General features: G+C 38.8%; 1 protein-coding gene and 1 long non-coding RNA gene across 2 annotated transcripts; both read right to left on the bottom strand.

The window, feature by feature from the left end:
• Positions 1 to 1609: 1609 nt before the first annotated feature.
• Positions 1610 to 9927, bottom strand: LOC306978426 (polyunsaturated fatty acid lipoxygenase ALOX15B-like; the record flags this gene model as incomplete). The annotated part of the gene is made up of 15 exons (XM_079576959.1): positions 1610 to 1789; positions 1862 to 2032; positions 3143 to 3243; positions 3324 to 3445; positions 3526 to 3695; positions 3770 to 3868; positions 6534 to 6737; positions 6810 to 6953; positions 7286 to 7440; positions 7509 to 7612; positions 7680 to 7796; positions 7869 to 7950; positions 8814 to 9018; positions 9084 to 9250; positions 9915 to 9927. 15 exons carry the CDS (start codon positions 9925 to 9927, stop codon positions 1610 to 1612), a joined length of 2034 nt encoding a protein of 677 aa, XP_079433085.1.
• A 26-nt stretch (positions 9928 to 9953) lies between these two features.
• Positions 9954 to 11834, bottom strand: LOC306970263. Its single transcript, XR_013793383.1, has 3 exons — positions 11808 to 11834; positions 10185 to 10351; positions 9954 to 10119 (listed from the first exon to the last, which is right to left on the bottom strand). It is a non-coding gene; the product is annotated as an uncharacterized lncRNA (long non-coding RNA).
• Positions 11835 to 15631: the final 3797 nt, after the last annotated feature.

Genomic DNA, 15631 nt, shown 5'->3' on the forward strand with positions numbered 1-15631 from the left:
ATAATGTTAATGTGACTGATTTTTTTGCATCTGTTTGTATAATGCATAATAATAATATTAACTTTGTCATCCACTTTACACAAATGTCTTTAAAAATAAGAACCACTGTTTTGAAATTCAGCATAAAAAAACAGGGTAAAGGGGGGGTATTATGCAAAATCGACTTTTTCAAGCTTTACATCATGTTATTCTGTCATTCCCTCATTAACCCCTTAACTCCCACCTGAACCAAGCACATTTTCTCCAGTTTGGCTTTACCCCAATCCAAAAGCTTCTGGGAAAAAGCTGTGAAAATAGCAACAAAACTGAGACGAAAACAATGATGGAAATGTGACAAAAATGTCACAAAAATTTGACAAAAAATGACACAAAAAATGACATAAAAATGACGAAAAAATGACAAAAAGTGACAAAACATTTGCAAAAAATTGACGGAAAAATGACCAAAAAAAGTGAATGAAGAAAAAATGAAGGAAAAAAAAAACAAAAAAATGACAAAAAATGGACGGAAAAATTACAAAAAAAAAAGCAACAAAAATGTAGAAATTGAGAAAAAAAAATTACAAAAAAGTTACAAAAATGAGTTGAAAACCCCAAAAAATGATGGAAAAAAATCTGATGACGTGAGGAAAAAGATCCATTTAGATGAGTTTTGTAGATCTCAGCTTTCAAAGGAGGCGATACACTGGCCTACAGGATTTGGGTAAAGCTGAACTGGAGAAAATGCTCAGTTCAGGCGGGAGTTAAGAGGTTAAAAACATGGCTGAAGTGTTGCCTTGACACATTCTCGTATTTCTGAGTAATCTGTAAAAACTCTGATGGCGGCCATTTTAGGGATAGGTTTGCCTGAGTCCTCCTAGGAACGCCCCCACCTCCTGGAGACGCCTCCGAGCTTTGGTCACCAGCCGAGTAACCAACCACTGCTCCTCAGCAGAACCCCCTCCCCACTGATGCCACAGACAGCGTGTGGAGGGGGCGTGTCTAAAGGCTCAGAGGTTCTTAAAGAGACAGAGGCCTATTTCAAGACATTCACTACAGCCATTTTGAGAGAGACATTTTATACAAGGCAGTTATTCTAATTTACTGCATTTACAGACCAACAGAAGGTTTGTCATCATTGTAGTGGGATATAGACTGGTGCTATGGGACTGGAAAAAGCAGAACACCCCCTCTTTAATTAAAACAATGTACAGGTTAATTTTAATATGCTGAATAAATTCAGTGTATAAAAACACTTGTGATAAAAACACAAATTTACCTTCATAAGTTGGAAGCTGAAAAAGGCCCAGTTATCACTTTTATGCCCTTTCTGCAATAAAATGTGCGTCTTTACAAAGCCATGAGTGACAATAAATCCTTTATTGTGTTTCGCTCTGAAAATAATCACACTATTATCCACATCACGCAACACAACACAAGTCTTTCATTTCAGTTCAGTTTATTTTGAAAGATTTTTCCTCCCAATATCTACCAGACGTCATTTGATTAGTTTGGAATTCATGCTGTAAGAAACACGATACATTCGACAGCACTGGTCAAGCACAAAGCCAGTATCAGCACTCTGCCCTCCACCAGAAATCAGGACAAAAAAAAGATAAAAGTAAAAGCTTTAAATTGCCACACTATTCTCCATCAACTCTGGATCCAGATACGTGTACGGCAGGTCCAGATTCGTGTTCCGTTTGCCAATAGCTGCAACTAACTCTTTCAGTTCTTCTCCAAACTTCTTGATCAGGTCGAGGGGAACCTCCTCACAGAACAGTTCTTCTGGGTACCAGCCAAGAGGATACTGAGAGAACAATATGGAAAAGTCATTAAACCAATCACACAACAGTAGCTCAGAGTAGGAAAAGTCACTTACGATGTCGTTGTACTGTTCGCTGAGGAGCCAGAGAATGGCCAGGATGTTCACGGTGGCGTTGACGTCAGGGAGCGTTTGCAGAAAGATGTGCTCGTTGGCTCCGCCCTTCACGGTGGGCGGGGCCAGTTGTAAGGTGGGCGGGAAGTTGGGCATCCAGTTCCCAATGTCCAACTGCAAAGCATCGAAATCAGTAACAGAGTTTCAATGTAACAGTTTAATAGTTGGCGCCTCGGTTAAGGCGGGCGGTAAGAGGTTGACATGTGTATTTAACCTCTTAACTCCCGCCTGAACCGAGAAGATCTTTTTCCTCACGTCATCAGATTTTTTTTCCATCATTTTTTAGTTGGGTTTTCAACTCATTTTTGTAACTTTTTTCTCATTTTTTTCTCATTTTTTTGTCACATTTTTTCTCATTTTTGTCATTGTTTCATAAATGTTTTCTCACGTTTTTGTCCCATTTTTGTCATTTTTTTCGTCTCAGTTTTGTCGCTATTTTCACACCTTTTTTCCAGAAGCTTTTGGATTGGGGTAAAGCCAAACTGGAGAAAATGTGCTCCGTTCTGGTGGGAGTTAAGAGGTTAACCTCTAACCACCCGCCTTAACATTAACGAGTGCATTTTCCCCAGTTCGGCTTTTTATTATTGTTTTTTTGATCGGCATCATCAGCAAAAAGAGCGGGAAAGGCGGTCGTAGAAACAGAAGCAAAATCATTCATATAAATAATAAATAATAATGGTCCCAAAATTGAACCTTGTGGTGCACCATACTCCACGGAATTCCTTTTAGATTCATGTTTTTTTATACTGGGCTTTACCCAAATCTAAAAGCTTCTCGACTGGAGATCAACAATGTAACGCCTCATTTGAAAGCTAAGACCTACAAAAGTGATGGAAACTTTTCGTCACGTCGCCACATTTTTGTTGTTTTTTTAAATTATTTTTTCTATCATTTTTTGTTTGTTTTCTCGCTATGTTGATGCTTTTCTTTTTAGCTTTTAGATTTGGATAAAGCTCGGTTGGGGCGGGACTGGTGGCCCCTCTGTGCTCTTCCAGAATGGACATATGGCCGGTCCGCCCCTGGCCTCTCGACGGATGAATTCATCAGCGCATTTCACACCTTTCAGGATGAAACACTGTCACGACAACGCAAACAACGAGCTGGTGCACGATTCCACAAATGTCTCCTTTTACAAGACACTGAAGGACTAAACAGATCGTTTCGTTACCAGAAGAAAACCGTATGTGAGCGTTTGCAGATATACAAGGTAGTTCACATCATCACCTGTCCACTGTTGACCGCTGAGTGCTGGGCGGAGCAGGTGAAAATGACCATAGTGACAAACTTCACCAGTTCATCCACTGCACTGAAGCTCTGGGGGATTCCTAAAACATCACGACTTTCATTATAAACCTCATTATTGTCCAACTGTTTGGTAAAGAACTGGGTTTTCCAAATGACTCACCTGATTCTGTGCGAGACAGAAATCCATGTTCAAATACATCCTTGATGTAGTTCTGCAGCTCCGAGTCCTTTTGGACGTCGCTGTCGCTCTTGTAGTAGTTGGTCAAGATGCCGCTCACAAACCTTAAAAGATCATCATTTCACAGTCACATGTGTCTCTGTTGCAGCAGTAGAACGAACAGCCTCCTCAGAATCCTTTGTACCTGTGTATGATGTCCCACAGCCGGAGGCCGTCGTCTCTGTAGTAGTATTTGGGCACTGACTCCACCCCTCTGTCCTTAATGTCCTCTGGGAGACAGAGGGAGCGGTAGGTCAGTGAGGACAGCGCCCCCTCCAGGATGGTGATCATACCCTCACCACCAGCGGCTGCATACTGAGACAGAAGTTTGATTGTTTTTAATCATCATTGTGCATTAGGGACATACTATCTATGAAATGATGGCTTACCTTTGTCAAAACCCCTTCAGAACCCACCTCTTCTGAAATGAGTTCTTTTCTCGCCAAAGAGTTCATGACAAAGGTGTAACGAGTGTGAGGAAGAAGGAGCTGAAAAAAACAGTAGACAATTTAAATGATCGGAAACATGCAGCTGTGCCATACATCTTTGTTTACTCCAAGGAGATACATTGACTTTGTTTAAGGGACGTTCCCATGGCAACGTGTTCAGAGATTGATGTGCCTTTAACCCCTTAACTCCCGCCTGAACCAAGCACATTTTCTCCAGTTTGGCTTTACCCCAGTCCAAAAGCTTCTGGAAAAACAAAAACTGAGACAAAAAAAAATATGGAAATGTGACAAAAAAGTAAGAAAACATTGACAAAAAAGTGACGAAAAAATGACAAAAATGTGATAAAAATTTTACAAAAAAAGACAAAAATATGACAAAATGTGACAAAATATTAATAAAAATTTGACCAAACATTTAATAAAAATTTGACAAAAAAAATTACAAAAAAATGACGAAAAAAGGACAAAAATGTTTTTAAAAAATGACCAAAAAAAAAGACAAAAAAAGTTACATAAATGAGTGGAATACCCAACAAAAAATGATGCAAAAAAAAAAATCTGATGACCTCAGGAAAAAGATCCTCTCGGTTAAGGCGGGAGTTAAGAGGTTAAGATATCCTGTCAAAATGTCACTAACTAATTGGGGGCGTGGCCACAATTATATTTTTAGTTTGTTGCCATGTGATGAAGGTCTGTGCTGAACGGCGTCGCTCTACAACAAAGTTGACGTTGGCTCCGCCCCCATAGGTGCAATGTCTTTTCACTTTTGTAGGTGGCCCCACTTTCGCCTCAGTCCCATCCCGTCCTCACTGTCGCCGCAGCGGTGCTTTTCACACGCTGTATAGTTGAAATCTTTTCTCTTGGGTGAACTTTATTGCCGCAATACCCAGTAGGTAGGTGCCCAGTCAAAAAAAAAAAAAGATTCAGGGTTGGGATTGATCTGCAGTCTCATGGTTGAGAGTCCAGTGCTCTACCTATGGAGCTACACAAGCTGAGTGAAATAGTGCCACTAAACATATACATAACCCGCACTCATGTATTTGCAGAAAACGGAGCATTTTGTAATTAGAGAAAATTCGTCTGGGTGTCCAAAGAGTTGAGAGTTTGCTCCAGCCCTGCAGCACCCTCGATGGGTGAAACGACATTTTGGTCAGACCCATGTAGTAGGAGGAACATAGGGCTGCTCGATTATTGAAAAAAAAAATAATCACGATTATTTTTGTCATAATTGAAATCACGATTTTTCAAACGATTATTTGTTGCCTTTAAAAAAAAGTCTATCTTTATTTTATTTATTTATTTATCAAAATACTATGATGATATTTTAAGTTTTCTGGACAGTCATAAAAGTACAAATGATTTCAAGTACGCCTTGATTAATGGGAGGTCCCTGTTTCACACCTGCCCCCTGCTGGCCAGCCCTCACACCTACACAAATAAACTGAGCAGTGCGGCCTGATGACATCATCACACAGCGCTGTTTGTTTTTATGTCAGACAAAAGCATGAGCCATGGCACATGAAAAGCGAAGGGAAAATAATCCCAGCGGCCTGAAATAACGCAAGTCTGTTTGCAAAAAAAAATGTTTTTGAAAAAAATAAAAATAAAAAATTTGAAGAAAAAAAAAACATTGAAAAAAAATGTAACATTTTTTTTTGCGATTATGCTAATTTTGTAATCGTTTACTGTTGTAATAGAAATCGTTATCGAATTTCGATTAATTGCACAGCCCTAGAGGAACACACAGAGAGACGGACAGGAAACAGCCAATCAGAACAGAACCTGTGATTGTACAGTCCAAAAAGTGGAATTTGGAGCCAAAAACGTAGAAATTAAAGCTTCTTTCTATGACAGAGGGGTAGCATAAAGGCGTAGGAGTCTAATTAAAATGAAATTTATGAATTTGAGGAGAAACTCTGACAGAGACCAGCGTGCTGCAAGGCTTAGAAATCTAGCTATTTTAACAGTGGATGGGTGGGCCACTTACAAGCCACTTACAAGCCACTTACAAGCCACTTTAAAGGCATTTTTGGCGGTAGTGGCTGCGTTTGCGCAACATTAGGTCCAGCTCAGGAATGTGCAGGCGCGCCGGATTGTGTCCATTCCAGTCCAACAAAGTCTGTGAAAGATATGAGGCTTTGATTTTTGTCAAAAATGGCCTCTGACTTGCGGGCTTGTCATGACCACGCACAAATATATTTCATAAATGTAACTGATGATTTTGAAAGCCACATGGGTCTGGGACATTGGCCGAAATTTGACGCTTTCGATTGAAAACTCGGAGATCAGAGGTCAGAAGTTTAATAGGTACGATTTTGAAGGTTCCAGGTTCGAGCCAAGATGTACGACTTCCTGTAGCGTTTTTGATGGGGCCATAATATATGCCTGTTTGAGGGGGCGCCACTGAGCCATCTTTTATCACCTTGAGTTTTTGGTCTCTGTTATTGATTTTAATTAGACCCTCACGGGACACTGCGTGTCCGTTGCTCGGACCTAATTATAAATTTGCAAAAACACTTAGTATTATGTTATTTATCAAGACAGGTGCTAAATAGAGCATGGAAGCAGTAAAATGGCTATTTGTGGGCACCACATGGGCTCCAAATGTGACATGTGAATGACAGAAGGCTGCGTGACTAAGAAACGCATCAGTGACTTTTGGGGAGCGACTGGTGAATGAGCCCGTCGTTAGTGCGTACTGTACCTTGTAAAGAGGGTGCACTCTGGGGATGTTCCTCAGTAAAGCCACACCGAAGACCTCCGCCAGCAGGTGAGTGCGCAGCAGGTGCACATTGAGCTCGTGGTCATGGAAGTCGGCGCTTCTCACAAAGGTCTTGGCCAATAACCAGTCGTACTCACGGTCAGAGGGGAGGAAGATCGGGTTGTCCTCTGCTGGTTTCTGTTTGAGCTGCAGGAGAAAATCAAACCTGTAACTCTTTACACCAGAGTGTAACACCAGAGCTCTGGACATGCTCCTCACCTGAATGGCCACAGGCTTCAGCTCATCCATCGGGGTTTTGTGAAGGAAGACGAGCGGAGCCGTGAGATACTGATGTTCACCATTGATCACATTGGTCTTCACTCCATCCAAAAGCTTGTAATCACACAGGAACATGTTTCCTTTCTAAAACACAAACAACACTTATTATCCATAACATTCACGGACTGTTTCTCAGTCTTGTTACTTTAAAGTGATAGTCTGTAAGTTTGCAACGAGAGAGTCATGTGACATTTGGAAGTAATCGCGTTCCTGACAGGCTCGTCTCATTGGTCGGAGTGATGGCACCACGATTCTGATTAGCGAGTGAGGGACTTCAGAAAAAGTAGGATTATTTAATAATACTTATGTAACATCTGATATAGACCCAGGTGTCAGTTCTAAACAAATGGTTACATTTGTAAAACATTTGGCTTTGATCTACTTTTTAATCAAAAGTCTTTCGAGTGAGCACAGACCTCCATTTCCTCGTTTAAATCCAAGTGGACCATCTCATCCGTGACAGGAAAGTGCTGAGGCAGAGCGGTGCAGCGTCGGATCAGGATGGGGTTGAGTCCACTCAGGTACTGGGAACCGAAGAAAGCGTCTTCCCTCCAGTGCTCGTACACGTACTCTGAGAAACATCAGCACAGTGATGACTCTGAAGTCACTAACACTAGAGCTTTAGGTTCAGGACTTTACCTGAGGCTTCGTCTTTGTGCCAGTTGAACACTCTGTGTAGAGAATCAAAGTCGGGCCAAGGTTCGACACAGTCGGCCAAACCAGTCAGTTTCATCACTGCAAGTCTTTGAACAAAACATTATCAAATCAGTAATTCACAAAATATTCAACACTATTGTGAAAATGACTTACCCTTGAAAATTTGTCCGAGTCAATTCAATAGTTTTTGAGTAAGAGAATTTGACTTCAGAAGGCAGACCATCCTCTGTGCTCATGCAGTGAGGCATTCCCTTTTCATAAACCGCCCAACTGGAAGAGATGCAGATGTACAATTACGCTGATCACATTATTAAACAAATGTAAGGAACATTAGGTGCTCACCTGTATTGTTCTTTTCTGCGCTCGAGCTCGAGCTCCCGCGCTCCTTTGACCACAGCTTTCTGTTCCTCAAAGGCAAACGTGGCTATTCAAAAAACAAACTTAATGTAAGATAATCAGTGACGTCACATTATACTACCTAGATAGGCCTACTCAAAGCTATCACACTCACTGATGAACATCTTCAATGAAGGTTTTTGAGCCATCGTCTGTCCTGTGTAGTTCAAGTGTCAAACGTTTCACTTCTTCATCCAAAAGGCTTCGTCAGCTACACTAAAGTTTCAGTTCAACCCAGATAAAGACCAGGTTCAGCAGTTACTCTCCTGTAGGTAAACATCTTTGTAGTTATGAGTCTTTGTGGTTCTAATCTCAGCTGATCACTGCTTATTACCTGCCTATTGACCTATTGTCATGTCAATGAGGCCGACACACAGATCTATAGGTGGGTAATTATCAGTGATCAGCTGAGACTAGGGTCGTTGGAAGTTAGAACTACAAAGACTCATGACCACAAAGACGTTTACCGGCAGGTGAGAGTAGCTGCTAATAGAGGGGAGGAGCCAAACTGAACTCCTCCCTGTGGTCTATCTGGGCTGAACTGAACCGAAGCCTGTTGGATGAAGAGGTGAAACGTTCGACACTTTGACTACAAAGTACAGACGATGACTTAAGAACCCTCACTGAAGATGAACAACTCCTGTACGACTGAGAGCCTACACGGACATCACTGATGAACAGGCCTATTCAAAGCATTTAACCCTGATGTGTGATGGCAGACCGACTCTAGTGCATGATTTATAATGAGAGTCAACATAAGGGCCGTAAATGGAACAACATGGTTAAACTCAAAGCTTTTAAAGTCACTGATGAAGAGACTGACTCCTTTAGGAACAACTGAAGAAGCTTATTAGAATGGATTTGAACAAAGTGTCCCCAGCCTGCACTGACCTGTCTCCTCCATGTAGTAGTGAGTATCCTCATCCTCGATCCACTGATAAATGGGAAACTTATAAACCTTTCCTTCTGGAGACGTCACCTCCACTTTGTCCACAAACCAGCTGTCTTCAGCAAACAGTGGCAGCTGCTGCTTGTCCAGCTCAATCATCAGCAGCTTCCCCAGGCTTTCCTTGCAGCTCAGAGAGATTGTAGATTCCTGAAATCATCCAGATCTGAGAGGTGCTGTCATGCACGTGTTAATGAATACTATAAACGACTTACTGATCCGTGGAAGAAGCCGAACAGCCCCTTAACCCAGGTACGTTCACTCTCTCCATCCTCACCCACCAGCTTGATATAGACGTTGTTAAAAGTGTGTGAAAGCGGGCGGTCCCCAGTAAAGATTTTCACAGTGTATGACGGCATGTTCAGCTTCAGAACAATGAACCCTGAAAACAGAACGTTCCAAATGAAGTGTGTCTGTGGTTAAGGGGAGACACTACAGGCAAAACTCAATTCTTTCACTTTTCAGGCTTATAACATATAAACTTTCAACCGGAAACAAACAAATAAATCCCTGATCTTCACAAAACAGGTTTAATTAATGACTGATTCAAGGCCATTGTTAGTTCTTGCCTGTGCATTAGCTGGAGCAGGGGCGGGGCCAAGGAGAGCGAGTGTAAAACATGATGAAAAGTAGATACTATTTCGAAAACATTTAATGTTTCCATTATCTTTCCCTGCTACTTTTGTTGAGCCAAGACCACATTTTCTGTGCATGTATCTCATGTCTCAATATACAGGTGAAACTCAGGAAATCAGAATATCATGAAAAAGCTCATTTATTATTTTTGTTGAGTTTTTGTGACATTTTTTGTCATTTTTTTGCTGAGTTTTTGTCACTTTTTTATGATTTTTGTCATTTTCTTCTCGTTTTTTGTTGCTATTTTGAAGAAGCTTTTAGATTTGGAGAACAGGAGAAAACATGTTCAGGTGGGAGTTAGAGGTTAAAGTCACTGATGAAGAGACTGACTCCTTTAGGAACAGATGAAGAAGCTTATTAGAATGGAATTTGAACATACGCTGAAAGAAGTGTCCCCAGCCTGCACTGACCTGTCTCCTCCATGTAGTGGTGAGTATCCTCATCCTCGATCCATTGATAAATGGGAAACTTATAAACTTGTCCTTCTGGAGACGTCACCTCCACTTTGTCCACAAACCAGCTGTCTTGAGTAAACAGTAGCAGCTGCTGCTTATCCAGCTCAATCATCAGCAGCTTCCCCAGGCTTTCCTTGCAGCTCAGAGAGATTGTAGATTCCTGAAATCATCCAGATGTGAGAGGTGCTGTCATGCACGTGTTAATGAATACTATAAACGACTTACTGATCCGTGAAAGAAGCCGAACAGCCCCTTAACCCAGGTACGTTCACTCTCTCCATCCTCACCCACCAGCTTGATATAGACGTTGTTAAAAGTGTGTGAAAGAGGGCGGTCCCCAGTGAAGACTGTGACAGTGTATGACGCCATCTTCAGCTTCAGAACAATGAACCCTGAAAACAGAACGTTCCAAATGAAATGTGTCTGTGGTTAAGGGGAGTCGGTGAACCCAGTTCACTGAGTCAACTGTGTTTGTTTAACATTTCCCTGAAAACTGAAAGAACCGAGAACTGACTCAGCGAACTTTCAGCTTTCAGGGAGACTTGAAACATCTGGAAACAAACAAACAAATCCTTTCACAAAACAGGTTTAATTAGTGACTGATTCAAGGCCATTGTTAGTTCTTGCCTGTGCATTAGCTGGAGCAGGGGCTCCACCAGGAGAACACCTGTCCTTAAGTATCACAAAAGATCCTGGGCCTGGTGGTTTCGCTTACAAAGCATGACGAAAGATCCCACTCTCCCTCCACCGCCCGCCTGGTTTCATTCCCATGCAAAGCGCCTTTTGGGCCGATTTTCTTGATTGTAAATAGACCGAGGGCTGAAGACGCTGATTATTATGGTTTTTCGCCCAAAGTAAAGCACAACACTGGAAACATGAGCCTCTTAAATGAGATAAATGACTTAAAATTGCTTGAATTAAAGTTCTTCTATGTTGAATTTGAGTTGGTTTGAACTAATCCAAGATACAAATGCGACAGCGCCGATGGAACAAGAATAAAACCCACTTGGAATCAGACAAATAATTGTTTTTCACTTTAAATGACACAAAATTATCGGAATTAAGAGAATAACGACTACGAGAGTTTTTATCTCATCGAAGATCAGACCAAATCTACTCAAACATTAGATTTAACCTGTTACTTCAAGTAGATTTATGCCACTTCTTCCTTAAAACGATTACTCTTTTTCCAGTGCACTTCCTTCAGATGCCAATGTTGTACATAATATATGACCTACTTGGGTGTATTAACAGTATTTCTACCTTTCTTTCTCCCATTTAACTCTAATAATGTTAAAAGTACTCTCTGATTTGGGTAATCATGATTCTCAAAATCATCTTGAGGGCCACACTGCAAAAAGTCATTAACAAGATCAGTATAAACATCTCAATTTGAGCAAAATAATCAAAATTTTAGTTGTTTTGACGAGTTAAGAAGTTGTTGGGCTTTTGTCCTGGATTATTTCACTTGTTCTGAGATGTTTCTGACTCGTTTCGATACATTTCGTCCTTATTTCAGGTCATTTTCTTTGCCAATGGGGAAAGAAAATGGTCTTATCTCATTGGCAATTTTACTTTCTTATTTCAAGCGAGATTTACCCTAGAACTGGTCCTAAATGTCCTCAAACAAGCAAAGGAAACTCGGTCCGATCAGGAAAAGTGTCTAAATGAGTGAAAACCGCTCAAAACAAGAAACATTTCCTCAATTCCAGTCATTTAAGCCAATGTTTGATATTGACTTTTAAAAAGCAAGTGCATCATTATCATTATTATTATTCTAAATCCACTTCCCAACCCCTCCCTCCCCACTCGAGGTTAGTTCTGTTCCCCGTCAGTGTGAGGTCTTACCTGGACGGAGCCGGACCAGGATCTGCTGCTCAGACCAGCGTCCGCCTCTGACCTCGGCCTGTATTTGTGGGCCGACCCAAGGGCGGGACTTTCCTCGGAACATTGGGGAGGTTAAACTTCTATAAACTTCTATAATCATTCTATAATTCTTCTATAATTTTTGTCACATTTTGTTTGAATTTTTGTCACATTTTTGTAGAATTTTTGTCACATTTTTGTTGAGTTTTTGTCACTTTTTTGTTGAATTTTTGTTGAGTTTTTGTCACATTTTGTTTGAATTTTTGTCACATTTTGTTTGAATTTTTGTCACTTTTTTGTTGAGTTTTTGTCACTTTTTTGTTGAATTTTTGTCACTTTTTTGTTGAGTTTTTGTCACTTTTTTGTTGAGTTTTTGTCACTTTTTGTTGAATTTTTGTCACTTTTTTGTTGAGTTTTTGTCACATCTTTGTTGAATTTTTGTCACTTTTTTGTTGAATTTTTGTCACTTTTTTGTTGAGTTTTTGTCACATCTTTGTTGAATTTTTGTCACTTTTTTGTTGAATTTTTGTCACTTTTTTGTTGAATTTTTGTCACTTTTTTGTTTGTATTTTTGTCACTTTTTTGTTGAGTTTTTGTCACTTTTTTGTTGAATTTTTGTCACTTTTTTGTTGAATTTTTGTCATTTTTTTGTTGAGTTTTTGTCACTTTTTTGTTGAATTTTTGTCACTTTTTTGTTGAATTTTTGTCACTTTTTTGTTGAATTTTTGTCATTTTTTTGTTGAGTTTTTGTCACTTTTTTGTTGAATTTTTGTCACTTTTTTGTTGAATTTTTGTCATTTTTTTGTTGAGTTTTTGTCACTTTTTTGTTGAGTTTTTGTCACTTTTTGTTGAATTTTTGTCACTTTTTTGTTGAGTTTTTGTCACATCTTTGTTGAATTTTTGTCACTTTTTTGTTGAATTTTTGTCACTTTTTTGTTGAGTTTTTGTCACATCTTTGTTGAATTTTTGTCACTTTTTTGTTGAATTTTTGTCACTTTTTTGTTGAATTTTTGTCACTTTTTTGTTTGTATTTTTGTCACTTTTTTGTTGAGTTTTTGTCACTTTTTTGTTGAATTTTTGTCACTTTTTTGTTGAATTTTTGTCATTTTTTTGTTGAGTTTTTGTCACTTTTTTGTTGAATTTTTGTCACTTTTTTGTTGAATTTTTGTCACTTTTTTGTTGAATTTTTGTCATTTTTTTGTTGAGTTTTTGTCACTTTTTTGTTGAATTTTTGTCACTTTTTTGTTGAATTTTTGTCATTTTTTTGTTGAGTTTTTGTCACTTTTTTGTTGAATTTTTGTCACTTTTTTGTTGAATTTTTGTCACTTTTTTGTTGAATTTTTGTCACTTTTTTGTAGAATTTATGTCACTTTTTTGTTGAGTTTTTGTCACATTTTGTTGAATTTTTGTCTTTTTTTGTTGAGTTTTTATAGCTCAGTTTGTAAAAAAAACAACAACAAATAAAACATCTCAGAAAATTTGAATATTTAGAAAATGGACGTTAAGCCATAATCATCTCATTTATAACAAAGGCTTGACAGTGTTGTGACAAGTGTGGTTGAAGTTCAGGCCGGCTCCCGTCTGGGTGACCACACCGGTTTCTTCCTGTACCCCAGACGGACAATAGACAAGGTGGGCCTGAAGTATCACAAAAGATCCTGGGCCTGGTGGTTTCGCTTACAAAGCATGACGAAAGATCCCGCTCTCCCTCCACCGCCCGCCTGGTTCATTCCCATGCAAAGCGCCTTTTGGGCCGATTTTCTTGATTGTAAACAGACCGAGGGCTGAAGACGCTGATTATTATGTTTTTTCGCCCAAAGTAAAGCACAACACTGGAAACATGAGCCTCTTAAATGAGATAAATGACTTAAAATTGCTTAAATAAAAGTTCTTCTATGTTGAATTTGAGTCGGTTTGAACTAATCCAAGATACAAATGCGACAGCGCCGATGGAACAAGAAAAAAACACACTTGGAATCAGACAAATAATTGTTTTTCACTTTAAATGACACCGAATTATCTGAATTAAGAGAATAACGACTACGAGAGTTTTTATCTCGCCCAAGACCAGACCAAATCTACTCAAACCTCATTTTTTGTCCATTTTTTATCACATTTTTGTCACATTTTTGTCACATTTTTGTAATTTTTTTGTAATTTATTTGTCATTTTTTGTCAATTTTTCATCACATTTTTGTCATTTTTTTGTCATTTTTTTGTCACATTTTTATCACATTTTTATCACATTTTTATCACATTTTTGTCAATTTTTTTGTCATTTTTTTGTCATTTTTTTGTCATTTTTTTGTCATTTTTTTGTCACATTTTTATCACATTTTTATCACATTTTTGTCCATTTTTTTGTCATTTTTATGTCATTTTTTTGTCATTTTTTGTCATTTTTTGTCCATTTTTTATCACATTTTTATCACATTTTTGTCCATATTTTATCACATTTTCCAGCCAAACTGGAGAAAATGTGCTCGGTTCAGGTGGAAGGTAACGGGTTAAGCCTCACTGTGTTTAGTCCTGACTCTGGGACGAGCAGGAGACTTCTCCCTGTGGTTCTCAGAGCCCCAGAATACAGAGATACAAGGACTTTTTTAGTATTTACCATATTATGATTTTGTTTCCTCAAGTTTTACCAGAGCTTTCTGTCCCAAATATCTTAAATACCACAGGTTCTTCACAGTCGGTCCCACTGCAGGATGTCAGAGTCCAGGAGGCTCCACAGTGTTTGTGAAACTCCTCTTCACAAGACGACTCAGCCAGGAAGAGTTGTCTTTTCTCTAACCTCAGTATTCAACATTTCATCTGTCTTTCAAATGTAATCAATACACTGCAAATTCCTTACAACTTGGCAAGATTTTAAATCTTATTTTTAGTCATGCTAGATTATTTCACTAACTTTTAGAGTTATTCACTTATTTTAAGCCATCGACTTTGCATTATAGCCTTATTTTTAGCACAGACCTTTATTATTTGTCTTATTTAGTTCAGAAATCTTAAATCAGGTTTTTTTGGAGTCAAAATAAGATATTGTTTATTTCAACGTCGAAAATCTTGATTAGAGATTTTTGGAGCGTAAAAAATGACTTAATTCATGGATGAGTGTTTGGCACTAGATTTATTTTAGAAAGGCCGTCAGTCAGGAGAAACCTACAACTACTAATTATTTTCATAGGGTTGGCCCTGATTTACATTCTTTATGTTGTTCTATTTAGTGTCTCAGCACAAAAGGCACATTTAATTCACTAGTATTACAGAAAAGTCTGAGTGTGTAGGATGATGAGACAGGAGTGTAAAAGTTTGAAAGTCTAAAAGAAGTTCATTTCCCATGAGTCTAGGATACAGCAGGGGTCCCCAACCTTTTTGTCCTTGAAGCCCCGTCTATGACCTGACTCCCTGGAACGAATTGTATTTTTATTTTGATCCATAAAGAATCCGTTTGTTTGAATTGTTCTAAAATTACTGCCACATGACACTTTGAGGAAAACAATAAATGCTGATGTTTTCATATTGCTTTTCTGGTTTTGATTTCAGTAAGATTTACATCCTTTAAACAAGCACTGGTTTCAGGTTTTTAGAGCTAGTTTTAGGATAAAGTTTGGTTCATTTTAAGATATATTGACTTGTTTCAGGATAAATTCCACTTTTTTTTTAAGTAAGGTTAACTTTAAACAAAAGTTGATATGCTCATAATAAGTATATTTTCCTCATAGTTGAATCTAAAGATACGTTTTCTGAGCTTAAAATCAGTCTTGCTTATTTTGTACTGCTTGTTTCAAGATTTTGACATCTTATTT

The sequence above is a fragment of the Gobius niger genome (assembly GCF_951799975.1).
Source record: "Gobius niger genome assembly, chromosome: 1".
NCBI classification, from domain to species: domain Eukaryota; kingdom Metazoa; phylum Chordata; class Actinopteri; order Gobiiformes; family Gobiidae; genus Gobius; species Gobius niger.